The sequence below is a fragment of the Teleopsis dalmanni genome, chromosome 2 (genome assembly GCF_002237135.1).
Source record: "Teleopsis dalmanni isolate 2A chromosome 2, ASM223713v2, whole genome shotgun sequence".
In the NCBI taxonomy this organism is placed as follows: Eukaryota; Metazoa; Arthropoda; class Insecta; order Diptera; family Diopsidae; genus Teleopsis; species Teleopsis dalmanni.
This window is the reverse complement of record NC_051847.1, coordinates 105,940,898-105,956,686: the sequence shown is the minus strand read 5'-3', so window position 1 is coordinate 105,956,686 and position 15,789 is coordinate 105,940,898. Positions and strand designations below refer to the sequence as shown.

Below are 15,789 nucleotides of genomic sequence, written 5' to 3'. Positions count from 1 at the left end.
TTATTATTTAGATATTTAATTTCAAATTATTTTTATTTCGACAGCAAAAAACTTCAAATCAGGAAGATTGTATGGGAATTTTGACAGCTGAAAACAGAATTGAATCGTAATTTTTACTAAACTTAGTTGATTTTAATTTGGATAGTTCACTGAAGTACAGTTTTGTACAGTACAAACTTGTGCTATTTTTATCTCAATAAATATATATTTTTTTAATTTTACTTGCATTTATATATAACAATGAAAAAAATTTTTTTTTCAATAAATATATTTTTTATTTTTCTTGTATTTATATACACAAAAATGAAATTAGCTACATTGCTTGTTTCATTTCACAACTTTAAAAAGAATTCAAATGAGGAGTTCAGAAGTTTGCCATTTTACACTTTGCCAAATACTATGTTACCGAGCAACGTCTAAACACTCTTAATGTTTATTTTTTGAGATAAAACTTATGAAAATAGTTTTATATTTCCACTAAAATATTGAATAAAGTTCTGCACAGTATTAATTTTACTTAAATAATTTTAATAACTTTGTAAACTATAATATAATATACTATAATATATGATATACTATAATATAAGTCTTTATAGATATATATAAATTTATAGATATAGATATATATAAGGATGAACTTATAAATAGCATTATTAAATATAAAATTAAAATTTTAGTTGGGGTCGCGGTCATCCAGATGAGTACACTGATGCAATGAACTTAGGTGAAGAACGTTTCGATTCCATTGATTCCGATAAGAAACCACGTGCAGGACAAATTTTATGGATTCGTGGATTAACTCGTCTTCAAACTCAAGTAAGTGTTTTTAAATTGCGAAATATGTATGATATTTTCATGGTATTCATTATAAATTTTCCCGATTTAAGTACATACACAAAACATTTATAAAATTCATATGTTATTTCATTTCCTTTGGTTTGAATGGTTTATTTAAAATTATAATAAACTATTATTATTGTTATTTATGGTTAAAAATATTCCTTTATAAATAATAATACTGTAAGTTTACAAAATATAAATATATTTTACTTAATTGAAAATTTTTATTTTTATGTACTAAAAGCCATATTATACCATACACCCAGTCTTTAAATAACTAGATGCAGTTCTAAATAAAAGCAATTTGTAATCTTGTAATTCAAGAATTTAATACTAATAATACTAATTGTTTTCAGCTAAAAGTGCTGAATCAACGTTAATGCTATCAATATTTGTCAATATTTGTATTTATCAACAAAATTGTGTCGAAAGATTGTACATATTTTTAAGTTTGGTATTACTCCATGATCTTCAGCTGTATGTTTTGTCGATTCTGGATAAGTAAGGCGTGTCGCACATATTTCTTTTAAAGCCAAAGTACAATGCTTGCGTTACTATCCGTGTTTAATCTTGTTTTTTCACTTTATAAAATTAAATAAAGCAAGTTAAAATGCTTGCGCTCTTGAACTTAACCTTACAAAAGGTATATAATAATTTTCTATTAACCGTAAGATGTCTGCTTGGGTTTTTTTTTTATTTTCTGTTTACAATATTTAAACGCAACAAACAAAAAGTAAATGTGTTAAAAATGTAAAATTTAGCAAAGCGAGTACGAAATTTCTCAGTTTTCTTTTGTGTGGTTTTGAAATATAAACTTTCTTTACCTATATTTATATTAAGAAAAAAATTGTTTCTTTATATTGGTTTATATACATGTGTTTACAAATGTATCTCAAATATCTGTGAAATAAGAGGAATGATATGAATAACATAATTTATATATGTACGTTAGGGTGCCATTAAGGTATATAGCAAATTTTTTTTTGAAAAATCGGTTGACGGCGCCCCTCTGATCGGTTCATTTTACTAAAAAAATAATCTGTGTAATATTTTAGTTCAATTGGATAAGTGGAAATGGCGCCCAAGAGCCACAAAGATTGGAAAAAAATCATTTATTCTATAAAATTCAAATTTGATTGCCTATATCTCCGACATAATTAATTTTACATAAAAACTGTCTTCCCGAAAGTTATAGATCTATTAAAAGGAAACAATTCACTCATACAAAGTTTTTCTGTATTTCTAATAGTTACAAAAACTGCTATAATTTAAAATTTCTTCTCATAAAAAGATACTATTTTAGTTTTCTCCGACATAATTTTTAATGTTTTATTTAAAGTTACTGGAACAAAGCATCTTTGTTAGAATTTAGAAAACGACGGCGGTAATCTTTAAAAATTTTTAATATGTACTATTTTGGATCTAAATTTTGATAAAAATTAATTAAAGTCCAGCATTCATTTTACTCCTCACCCTGCCGTATCATTTACTATTTTTAAACTTAGAAACGTTTTCTTAGCTTTAATGAAATTCATGCCATTTTATGGGACATATTTTCATGAAGTCATCGCACAACTTGAAACGATTAAAAATGTTTTTAGTATGTTTGTATACAAACTGTTCAATTACCTTTTCAACGATCTATTGATACTATCCTGACTTCCGTGTCATCACTTTCTATATTCAAATTCGAAACTATTTTTGTCTTTGTCTCAAATGATATATTTAAATCCAAAAATGCAAAACCAACAAGCTCTAAGTTTAAATATAAAGATGATTACATAATTTTTTCAAAGTAACTCTAGACATATCTTTATCAATCTTTTCATATTGACTGAGAGTAGAAAGAAGACTAAAATCTTGAAAATGAGCTTTGACTGATGACAAAGCATTAAACCATACTTCAACATACACTTTAGTAATAGATATACATATATCGCAAAGAGCATTTTCTTCTTCTGTATATAATTTGAACACTTTCCTAAATAAAAATATTTTTAATACATGCATGACTTTCGCCATCCATCTTGCGTAATATATAGTCCCATGAGATCGAAACTTTATGCTTCAGTTTCGCTTTTCTTCTAAAAATATTAATACAAGTTCCGGAAGTTCCTTATAATCATCTCTTGGTTGGTTATTCTTACGAATCTTATAAAGAAAACTTGTAATTCCTAACACATCATCAGTGTTCAATGATTTTCTCACTTTTTCATTATCTTATCTTAGAAATGTCAACGTTTATTTTCGGCGAAAAGTTTTGAAATCGTTGAAATAATTCAACATTTGGGCTTTCAGACTTACAAACCTCAGCATGGAGGATATTTTTGAGAATAATTTCGTGAATGTGATGTCTGAAAGCGAAATATAAAAGATCTCTTTCTAAATATTTTTTAATAATTGAGCAAGTTTCGTTAAAAAGACCAGTGTTTACAGCTATCGTCGTATCAGAAACTAAAGCTTGCACGTAATCCCGCAAATCCTATTCATAAATAGATTTACAAATAGCAATTGCCTGTGCTCTTTCGGTACCATTTTTCAGTGCAGGTATTTCAAGTAATTGCTCAACAGACCCTAATGAAATTATAATACTTTGTTTTCATTATAAAGCTGGCAGCAATTTTTAATCGCAATGCACACAAACTGCATTTAGCTCACAAAATTTTAATCGTTTTTTTTAAGTCTTCTACTCTTTGTGATCACAATATTTTTGTTCATTTATTGGTATTCGTGCCTTTTGCCAAAATATGATAGTTATAATAGGGTTTGCGGGATTGTATAGTTAATGTAGCACTTTCCTCTAACCACAACTTATCCACACGCATGGTAAAAAAGGACTTCCTAATACTTCCCTATTTAATGGTACTTTACTACCAGTAAACCTACTAGAATGATAATCAACAAGGTATATATTTTTACGCAAATTTAAAGAAGTCATCTCTGAAACACTTTTTAATATGATCACTTTGAATTATTTTACAGTAATGAGTTATAGCAGCTGAGAGTTCAAAAATTAAAACAATAAAATACTATAAAATTCACTTCGTATTCCCATGAATAACACAGAAACTCATTTATGTATATAACTATCCAAATGTTGGACTTATTTTGTAGCAAATTTTGTAAACAACATACAGTCATGCATACTTATTAAATTCAATCGGGTGATTTCAGCTAATTTTTTCTTAATTAATTATTGCAAATACAGGAAAACTTTGTATGACTGAATTGTTTATTTTTATTAGATCTATAACTTTCGGGAAGTTTTTATGTCAAATTAAATATGTCGGAGATATAAGCAATCAAATATGAATGTTATAGAATAAATGGTTATTTTCCAATCTTTGGGGCTCTTGGGCGCCATTTCCACTTATCCAATTGAACTAAAATATTACACAGATTAGTTTTTTTTAGTAAAATGAATCGATTCTGGGGGTGCCGCGAAAAATTTTCCGACTTTCGAAAATTAATGGCACCCTAATGTGCATATATATACTTTTTAATTTAATTTTTTAATAAAATATTTAATTTATTTACTTTTGTGCTATTAATTTATCAAAGTTGTAACTTAATAACATGTATATATACAGCCATCTATCTCTGCATTACTCGCACCATTAAAAAATCTCTGAAACTGAAGAAGTTTTGTCTGGTTGCTTTTAAATATAGTGAAGGAACCTTGAACAATGTACTTTCAAATGCAATAGCTGACGTATTTTCGCGGCTGGGTGTTGATGAAGCCTTCATTAGTTTTATAAGTCGGTTGCCAACTTGTAGATTCATTAAAGCAACTATGAGTTCTTTCAGAACACAAACACGATTAGCCATGGAATCTCTGGATCATATTGTTGAACGAACTGCTATTAAAACTGAGAAATTATTGCATATGAGGATTATGTTGCGTTAGTGACTACCGGAAAATATACTACATTTTAAATGGATATTTAGCAAAAAGTCTTAATATCCTGAACAAATGGACAGTACAATATGACTCATTTCTAGAAAGAATAGAGAGCCTACTGTTTCTTCACCTATTCTACGAGGTTCTACGCTGGAAAATGTTAAATTTTTAGGTATTGTTTTTAACAGGCAAGTTGGAAGCAAAATGTCTTCGAGATTATTAAGAAATTAAATATTGCGCCTTATCTATTTACAAAAGTTACCGCGCATAATTCAAAGGCTCTATAGGGTTGTCATAAGACCCTATAGAGCCTATAGGGTCATACATTCTATAAGAATGTATGACATTCTTATAGAAAAAATATAGATATTAAAGTTCTGTTTTAAAGTTCTAGAGTTCAGGCCAATTTACATCTAGGATGGTTTTTAGTTGCTACACATTTCTAAATGAAATGGCGCATATCATATTCATATGATATTCTATTCTGTGTTCCCGGTCATATGTATAACTTTGGCAACTGCAAAACGGACGAGCTAACCATCGATTAGGGAACTATGCTAAAAGATTGAATCCCCTGTTTAATCAGTCCTGTCGCAGTAGTGGAGAGGAAAGGAAAGTTAAGTTGCCACACATCTGCTTTGTTTTTGTCCACCGCATGCGAGGCGCAGCTCCTTTTTTTTTAGGATCTTAACCAGCTCCAGGAATTCTTTCTAAAGATCATTTTTTGCTTTGCCACAACGTGATTATAAAAACTCTTTTACACTGTCTTTTACACAGCAACAGAATGGGTCAATAGACCTAAATTAATCCTTACGATCGCTGGTATAACCGTACCTAACCTAATGGATTTTTATTGCTTAATATGAAAAATTTTAGTTACCATATAGAGATTTTCTTTAAGTAGGTTTTGAATATATTGCTGAACATAGTTGAAAGAGCATCTCGTTTAAAAGATGTGCGGTTAAGAAATTTTCAGTAAAGAAAAGTTGCAATTGCATTCAAATATGTGTTCATTACTGAGCGAATCGGTTATAGGTCGCATTAATTTTTTTTTAAGGATGTGAGAACATAAATTTCGTTTTTATCGCTGTACGATGAAATGATCTCACAAGGGATGTTAAACAGTAATGGTCAAATTTCGTTGATTAATATAAGTGAACTGTCATCAATGATTAAATTTCTATTATCAATTAACATATGTAACACGCATCGTTATTTCAACAAATATTCATCTTTCATAGGTAGGAGAATTAATCAGGGTATTACTTACTATTTCTTAAAATACGTACCCAAATTTGCAAAAATATATATATATAACTCCTATATAACTCCTAATAATAATATTTTATTTTAATTTTTTCTTATTGCACACAGATATGATATTAAAAGTTTTGATTTAGATACATATACACATGTATAAATTAATGCAATGAAACAAAAATTTCATCTTCAATATAAGCATTTCTGCTTTGGTTAAAAATTGTGGGTTTTTCTCACTGCTTTATTTTATATCCGCAGAATCCGAAAAATTACGCAAACCAATTCTAAATGGCTCGTAGCCGTTTAACTTTTTTTTTCATTTTTGAATTCATTTCTTGCTTGTTTGCTTTTTTTTCATTTACGAACATTAGCGATAGCAAATTTTGCCAAGTTTAAAAAGTAATTCCGGTGAAAGCGTCTCTTAAGCATATATTAACTATCATTTTAAAATTTTTACAAATTAATTCGTATATCAATGTTTTGTTGACTATTATCAAATTTTCAAGATACATTTCCTTTTATATTAGTATCGTTGTTATGTAAAACATTTGCATTTCACATACTTACGGAAGAATTATAGCTTCGTACTTTGGTTTTTATTGATATTCGTTTGCCTGCTTTCTTTATATTTAATCAAGGACCCCTCACGATGTTTGTTTTAGTTTAAAATATTTACACTTCGAATTATATATATAATATACTGGTAGCAAAGGGTTCGCAAAATCTTTGCGAACCCTTTTCTTATCGATCCGGCAGAACTGTCATCCTTACAAAATTAGGGACTTGTCAGGTTAGTTCACTTTTACTTAAATAGGGAAGTCATGTCTTTCAGCGTTGCTTGCTTGCTGATCACTGCGGAATCCTTCTGGTCTGCGTATAAACAACATTAATACTTGATATTATAACGGATTTAGCAGGATCTTTTTAATATAACACTTCCTTTTCAAGCATGAAATACTAAAATCTTTAATATGTTCCTTTAAAACATATAACATTTACAGACACTTTCTTGCTCCATTCATTAATTGTGACAGGTGTTCTTATTTTTAGTACTCTTTATAGATCTTCAATTGTTAATTTAATTGTTTCACATGTTTATAAGCTCAAACATTCACTTTATTTGTTATCCATTTAGAGCTAATTGGACAAGAATGTAAATTATTTTTTTAGTTATAGTGATAGGTCAAATATTATATAAATGTACAATACAAGATCTCTTTAAGCGCCCCTGTTGCCTATATGTCATCTTCAAGGTTGTTCATCAAGCACAAGCAATTGCTCCCTCAATTTAAGCCACTGGGTTTTATTTGGAGAAATGATTTGAATGTTATGATATAGCTTATTTGTCTCGTGATTCGATTTAATCGATTATCGTTAGCAACTGGCCAACGACTAATGATTATACGAAGAACTTTCCCCTTAATAACTCCCAATTTCATCATTTTGTAGTAGCATCTATTTCTTCGCATCATACAGAAGCACAGGCAGAACTACCGATTATACTAAATGCTTGAAAAGACTGTGTATATTTGAAAACTTCAACAAAAAAATAAATGTTCAAATATATTATTTGAATATTTATAATGGTATATATCTAAAATGGAATTTTAACAGTATTATAAACTGAACTAGCTTTATACTAAATCACATCATTTGGGGTTTTCAATTATGAATATGTTTTTTAGCTTCGTTGTTTACATTTGCAAATTTTATACAGTAATCCTGTTGAATCCAGTTTGTATATCATATTTTTATTTGTTTTGTACAATAGTTGTACTTCGTTTCTCCACAAAAAACCATAGAGCACAACTTTTTATTCAAAGTGTAGCGTAATCACAGGAATTATAAGTTTTTTGTATTTCATATGTTGAAGTTTCTCATTTCTTTCTATAGATTCGAAACATATTTTAATTTTCTTCTAACATTAGAACGGTTAAAGTTTAAAAATTTGTATGTAATCGTTCTGAAACCTTCATATTCATTTATCTACTAATAATTACTATATTATTAGATTTTCATAAATCATCATTAATTATTAACATTAATATATTAATTTTAACTTAATTATTAATGTAAATACAAAATACAATATGCATCTGTTTAAAATTACTGGGTGTAAGGTGAAACAGCTGTTATTTCAAATTAAAGTTGTTGTATAGTAATTTAGATTTGTACTACTTTAATTTAAAAATAAAACGATGATTACATAAGTGAACTAAACAAAAAGTAGGCGTGGCAGTTATGTAAGAGTATACAATCTCTGAAAATGTGTTAATTATGTACTTACGTTTACATAAATTTGACCCATTCGAGATTTTCAATTAATAAACATTTTTTATTTGTAATAATCAATTTAATTTTAATGTTAAGTTCTTACCGAAATATTTACTAGAAAATATTAGAAGATTTTAGCAAAAAATTTTAGTCTTTAATAGTTATAGTCCTTAATATATAAAAAGGTTATTATGCGTAATACAAGAAATCAATTTTTAATAATTTAAAATATTTCTATTCAATTGAAACTAAAATAAGTCTAATAATTGTTAGAAGATACAAAAATTATTAATTGTAATATAATTAGGTGATATCTAAAAACAAAATTGAAATGTATTATTCTAAAAGTAACAGCATTTTATTTATTTAGTGGGTACAAAACCAAATAATGTCTCATTAATTTTTTTCTATAAAAAAAATATATATACATACTTAAATTCTGATATGTATCAAATTGTTATATATGTATTATTTGTTTAGTATTGTTAATAAATGCAATTTTGGGGTAGTAAGTGAATACTAAAAATAAAACAAAATTTTAAAACGCATTCAAAATTAATTAGTTTCAAAATTATCATCTGCAGAGACGTATGATCAAAATATTAATAAAATCTTAATTTTAAGTTATACAGCTTCTTAATCAATTCGGGTATTTAGTTAAAATATAAACATTTTTTATTTCCCTTACTTTTGATTTAAATTAATTTCTGTTTTTATACAATGTAGTAATGTATTAAAGGGGCAAATTAATGTTTCGCAGCAGAATATTTGATAATAAAGTTCTCCTTACAAGAAGGAAACAGTTTTGGACCTACATATGTAGTTTGAAGTAAAATAATTAATAAATGTACAATAAATATGCAAATGAAATTACTTATAACATCTTCAGTTTCAAATAATATATTTATTTATGTACAACTATTTCCTGATGTTTTGTATTAAATAATGGTACAACACCTTTTTTTTTCGTTTTATCAATAATTTTTGAATTTCAAAATTACATATTTTGTTATGAAAAATACATGTTGTTATATTAATATGTTTTAATTAGAATCACTATCTAAAAATATTAAATGTATTGCTGATGGTGTCATTGTAATAATTTTATTCATATATGTATGTTATTTAACTTAGAGTTTGAATTTCCTTGAAATAGCTCTAATAATGAGGTAATTAAAGATTTATCTAAACTTTGATTCAAATAGTGCATTTTAAATAGCTTTGTATTGAAGATTATTTTGTAAAACTTAAACTAATTGTTTTATTTTCTGTGTTTATCTGTAGTACTCTTCTAACATTACTTTAAGAATATCTATCTTTTAGCACCAGATTATTTAAATTTTCACCTCTTTCTACATACTAACTATGCATTAATTATTATATAAATATAGATTTTTTACTATCTACTATGTTAATAACGAGTATATATGGCAGGTATATTTTTTCAATATGATATTATTTCATATTATTCATAATTCTAAATTTATAAAATAAAGTTGTGTATTGCAAAATTACAAAGATTTTTATTGATCAATTATACTATATAATTATAAGTGATTTATTCACATTGTAAATGCATTAACATTAGGTTTTAAAATATATTTTTTAAAATTACTTCCAAAGCACTGGCAGATTTATGTAGCGAAAAGAGCTTTTCTTTAATAATGAAAAGAGCTTTTAATTTAATATTTTCATTGATTTTCTATATTCATTGAATATGTTCACATGCGTTCAATGCACTGTCTTAAAAGGTTGGGAAAATTTTACTAATATTAACAGTGTGTAAAAAATTATAATCACCTTATACATCTATATTTAAATGAAATAAAGTAGATTATATAATTTTTATAAATAGAGTAATTACATAAATATATTAAGTATACTTTCCCCCATAACTCCCACGCCATCTTTTTTATTTTATAATTAAATTATAATAAAGTTGAGTGTTTCCAAACGCGGACTCAAAACTATATTTTAATTAATACATTTATTTTAGTCTTTTCTATAAAACACTGAAAAAAAAAAAATATTTGTGCTAATCAACTATATTTGATTTCTCATTTTTTTAAACGCTCAAAATCAAACCATCCCCGCAACTGATTGAATGATTGATTTACAAAATTGTTACACCAACAAATTAAACAAAAATATTTAACTGATAAACTGATCAAATAACTGATACAAATATTTTAATAATTCGTAAAAATATGAAATTATTTGTGCAATCCTCCACATATGCAAAAATTGATTTTTCATTTTTATGCATACATATGCATATGTATGCGTCTGTCATATGTATATATGCGTATGTATGCGGGTGTACTATTTTGCTATTTGGAACGTTTGCAAATTGATTTACTTCACACAACTCTCAACAGATTTCAGTACCGGTAAGAAATGTGTTATATATTATTTTTAACTTAATGGCTTTACTTTTTCTGATTATGATTTTAATTTTTCCCTTTGTTTTTAATACATATGTACTATACTTTATATTTGATCATTATATATACATTTTAATTTAAATCTAACAAAGCCAAACTAATAAAAATTACAAAAGAAAAAACATCGCATTCTCGCTCAAATGATCTCTGACGTGCAGCACTGCGCGTGCTGTGCGCGAGGCATTTGTGTGCAATATCTAAATATCTAGTTCTAAGCCAACATAAGATGTTTGTAGACAAATATCTGAGGTTAATGTTATTAAACTTAAAATTTAAGTTAGTTGTATTTTTTTTTTTTTTTTTTTTTGTTTGTGGTTTCATATTTAATTGTAATTATTAAAGATTTGATAGTTCGAATCAATAGTCTTAATAGTTTTAAACAGAGTTGCAAGGACACTACTATTGGATTTTTTTATGTATTAAGTCACTAACATATGTATGTATACATTATTAATGAAAAAATTACCTCGTGTGAAATGTATGACAGAAAGCAAAGTTAAGTATAATGAATATTAGTTACTTGTAATTTAATGTCACGATATTTGTTGTAATTGTATAGTTTTTGTTATTTGGTTTTGTTAAATGCATATGGAGCTATAAGAAACATTTAAAGTTCGTGTATGAATATATATGTATTTTATTTTGCATAAAACTATCACGTCTAAATAAACACAGAAGTATAATCCCATATTAAGAAAGACTTCAGTTCTACATATACATATAAATTTAATTATACTTACGAATACGAAAATAATTAGTTATAGAATTTTTTTTAAGGCTTTAGTTCCATCTACACAATAAAGATAATAAAGTGATATAAATTTAAACAAAGTAATAATTAATCATCATTTACATATATAAATTAAATGGGTTAAGAGACTCATTTCATAAATTTCTTGACGTTAAAACGGTTACCTTATTGGTAGCGATATGTTTAAATATGTGCAATAGGTATTTTCGCTATAAGTTATATGTTTCTACATATAACATTCGTAGTACAAAAGCTTTTGCACCTATGGAATTATAGTTTCAATATATTAATCACAATAACCTTTTCAAAAAATTGCTTATTTTTTTTAAATTAGTGTTTAGTTAGTTTAACTATTTGAGAGTCTACTTTTGCAAAATTATCAGAGAATGGCAATTTTACTCACATAAATATATATATTTATAAATTTAACTAACATATATCATTTATCACGATTTTTGTATTAGTTCAAAACGCAAAAATCATATGCTGTATTTTAGTGTAACAAATTCAAAAAATTATTATTTTATGAAAAACTTTATACAGTTATTTTACAAAGAGTTGAATATCTTAGCACATAAAAAGTGCTTTTCTCTGTTCCGTTTTTAAATAAAATGATTTCTAATAAGTATTCGTGATAGTGGAATAAGTTATCATAAGAATATCATAACAATTTAATTGAATCGTCTAATTTTTATCATTACCTAATTGACCAATACACAATTTTTTGTTCGTAACATTAAAATATACACTATTTCCATTTTAAAAGATTATTAATTAATTTAATTATGACGAATGAAAAATTAATTATGACGAATTTGTTAGAATTTGTTGATTTGAAATAGAGTGCGATCGTTGTTAAAAGCTGTTATTTTGAAGACAAATATGATGATTAAATGGAATTATGTGCCAGAGTTTTGATATTTCATTTTCATTTATAAACTTATGTATTGTTAGATTATTTATATTAGTTTCGGTTTGACAAAATATATATGATATGAGAATAAATATGATATTAGAAATAAATTAACTAAACACAACGGAATGTGCTTAGAAATGTTATTTTTACGCAAAAGTTTGAATTTAATTAAAGAAAAATTTGTAATTTTTGATTGTATTTGGCAATTTTTTCGGTTAAAGCACCTAAACTTTTAAAATAAAGCTATTTATTTTTAAGATACCTTAGTTAGTACTTATCCTTTTATTAAAAAATTTCTATTCATATTGCTTAAAAATTAAGTTAAACATAAAATACGCAAACATATCTTTTAAGAGAATTTTGAAAAATATTAAATTCATGAACATAGCTCTTACAAAATCTGAATCATTTTCTTTTGTCGATTTTTTGAACTTTTTGGGCTCATGTGAACGAAAACTTATATATTAAAAAAGTGTTATAATTTTATGATTGTTTTTTTTATTTATATGGCCAACGATATGAAGTTTTTTTTTGCTTCTTCTTTAAGGCGGGTTATAGTAACAGCTAATAAACTAAACTTTATGTTTAATCGTATTTCAAAAAAATTTTGTAAAAATTTTGCTTCAAATGCTGACTAAATATGGTTTTTGTAATTATAAACAAACCAAAACAAAATATAGTGCTTGTATACAGGTAGGTACGTCATTTTATGAGTAAAGAAGAAAAATGTTTATTTTCGTCGTTAGTATTACTTTGTTTTTTGTTTCTATTTATAGTTTATAGTTTGTAAGTAATTTTAGGAAACATTGGTAGATATTGCATTATATTTACCAGTTGTTAATTTACCCATTTACCCCCGCTATGACGAGGAAGTCAAAAACAACTTTAAATTATTAAAATAATTCAAATTACAACAATATCTTTTATTATTCATATATTTGTGAATGACAAACATGAATTTTTAACATTCTGTCAAATTCTATACAGATTTTGGAGCTATTTTTATTGCAAAATCGTATTAATGTTTTTAGTTTTTTTTAATGATATTGCGTAGTAAATGTAAAATACTTAATTTATAATTTATCTTTCATACATTATTTTTTAACTTGATATAAGTAATAAATAACGCAAAATATGGTTTTAACGTATTGGAAGCTCTAAATGTTATATGAAAATATTTAGTTATTGGATTTAAAAAATTGCTTAAAATGAACGGAACTACAATTAAAGAAAATTAAAAATTCACCTATCCATCTTATTTTAACGTATAGTATTCATTACTCCTTAGACTCAGTCAAACCGATATTAAAAAATTAGCGTATTATATTTATTTCGTTTAGTACTTAGTAACAATTTGAAGGAACTTTTATGGTACGTAAATGGCCAATGAATCTCACTCTGAGCTAAATATTTAAGTATTATCGTAAAACCAACCTCTAAATTCAGAAGAAAGCATCACCAAATAAAACACGTTGCATTGACGGTTTAACTAAGACTAACTTTATTCTTTATTTATACTCACCTAATATAATCAAATAATGGGTATGTACTTAACATATGTAGCAATGTTGTGGAGTGATTTTTATACAAATATTTATTTTAAAAATACAAAGCATTACTTCCTTCTGTGCGCTTCATCTGAATTAAGCATTATTGTTGGGATTATTTATTGAATAGTTATAATCCAGCGATTGACAATGCTGCTATTCCAGCTAGTATTTCGCTTATATGAATAATTTGCTTCTACATCCAACATTTGATGGTCTCAAATACTGAAATACCGTACACTTCACCCAACTTTGTTTTCTATAGCTTTGCTCACCTATGTCTGGTCTAACTCCAATTCTAATTAAAGAAAAGCTTTTGAACTCCAATTCTAATTCTACGATGGTAGCTACATTTCTATCATTATATTCAATAGTGGTTTCTAATTTCGTCTCGACAACAAACAATTTTTCTTATTTTTGTATTTAATACGCTTACTTCTTTACAGAGTTTTCTGATTAAATTAAAAAAATAAATTCTCAAAAGTTGGTAGTTGGCTAATGGTTCATATCTAATGCGTGTTAATTGCCAGCGTTAACATCATTGCAAATTTGAAATGATCTATCTGGTTTGTTAACTAAAATGGTTGGCCTGACTCAATCGCTATAATTTATTAGAAAACAGTTCTATATTTTTTACACTTCTTTTTATCTAATTTATCTATCTATACTATCTAATCACTATCACTATCTAAATTGCTATCAGATGTTACAAACACAGATTGCTTTATTTCAAACTTAGAAAGTTTGAATAAATTTGCACCAAACAAATTATTTCCATTTTTCACTTCATCTTCGACTAAAGCTATATTTATTTATTTTAAATTCACCCAAAATTGGAATATACTTCTTACCGAATACTTATAAAATAGTTTCTGTCGGTTTATTTGATAATCTGCTTCTAAAGAAATTATTGGCACCGACACTGGGGTGTTCCTTATATTATTATTAAATTATTTAATTTAAAATAAACGAATTAAATATTTAATTTTTATTATATTAAACATTTTCAATTTCATTTGCGTTTTTGTTTAGATACACAGTTTATATTTTTGACATTTCTGCTTTGATTATTGGTAATATTTCGTTTAGCCGAGAGGCACACTGGTTAAATATTTTCCGTTAGTGGTGGTTGCTTATCTGAATTTAGAATTTTCTCTCTCATGATTTTTACGCAACCAGAACAAGATTGTAATATTTTATTACATCCATCTTTGTTACATTTAGTCCACATATTGCATTCCCCTTATTTTTAAATTTAATTTATCATTTTTGTGTACACACTTTATATGAATATTTTATTAAATAATGTTAATTAATTATTAATTAATTAATTAAGTTTAAAGTTAATTAAGTATGAGTTCCAGTTCTGCACATCTTACTAGATCTATATAAAATTATATTTTTTAAGAAGCAATTATTTCGAAAATTCATGTTGGTGGCTTTTAGTGGATAAACATAATGTAGACTGAAGGCTATCCGTATTACAAATATTAGTGGTTGTAAGAATCAAAATTTTAAACTGATCCTGTCTTACAATGATAATTGATGTACGATCTCAGAATTCTATAAAAGAAATTATAGTCAGTTCACATTGTCTTAATAACTTATGTTTATGGCAATTATGATGCCTATGGATATCAAAAAAGCACAACATCCTTCTTATCCTTCGTATCAAATACATAAACTATATCTTTCTCCACTTAAATTTTAAAAGCTTCTATTTTCCCTGCTATGAAGAAGAGCAAATTCTTAAGTAAGCAAATAGCTACTGACACTAATACATCTATGCCCAAAAGCGAGCATCTATTTCAACGCTCTCGAGAAGATCGTTTCTGAAAATGTTTCTAAAACAATAA

General features: G+C 26.3%; 1 protein-coding gene across 11 annotated transcripts in view; it reads left to right on the top strand.

The window, feature by feature from the left end:
* Window positions 1–15,789, top strand: part of LOC119678939 (plasma membrane calcium-transporting ATPase 1) — a 73,372-nt gene that overhangs the window by 46,430 nt on the left and 11,153 nt on the right. For 7 of the 11 annotated variants that reach the window (XM_038091054.1, XM_038091050.1, XM_038091049.1 and 4 more), the window contains 2 exons: window positions 678–816; window positions 10,654–10,665. In XM_038091054.1, coding sequence (XP_037946982.1) covers window positions 678–816; window positions 10,654–10,665 — 151 coding nt within the window. The remainder of the gene's footprint in view (window positions 1–677; window positions 817–10,653; window positions 10,666–15,789) is intronic. The other 4 variants (XM_038091057.1, XM_038091056.1, XM_038091052.1 and 1 more) reach the window with 1 other exon arrangement.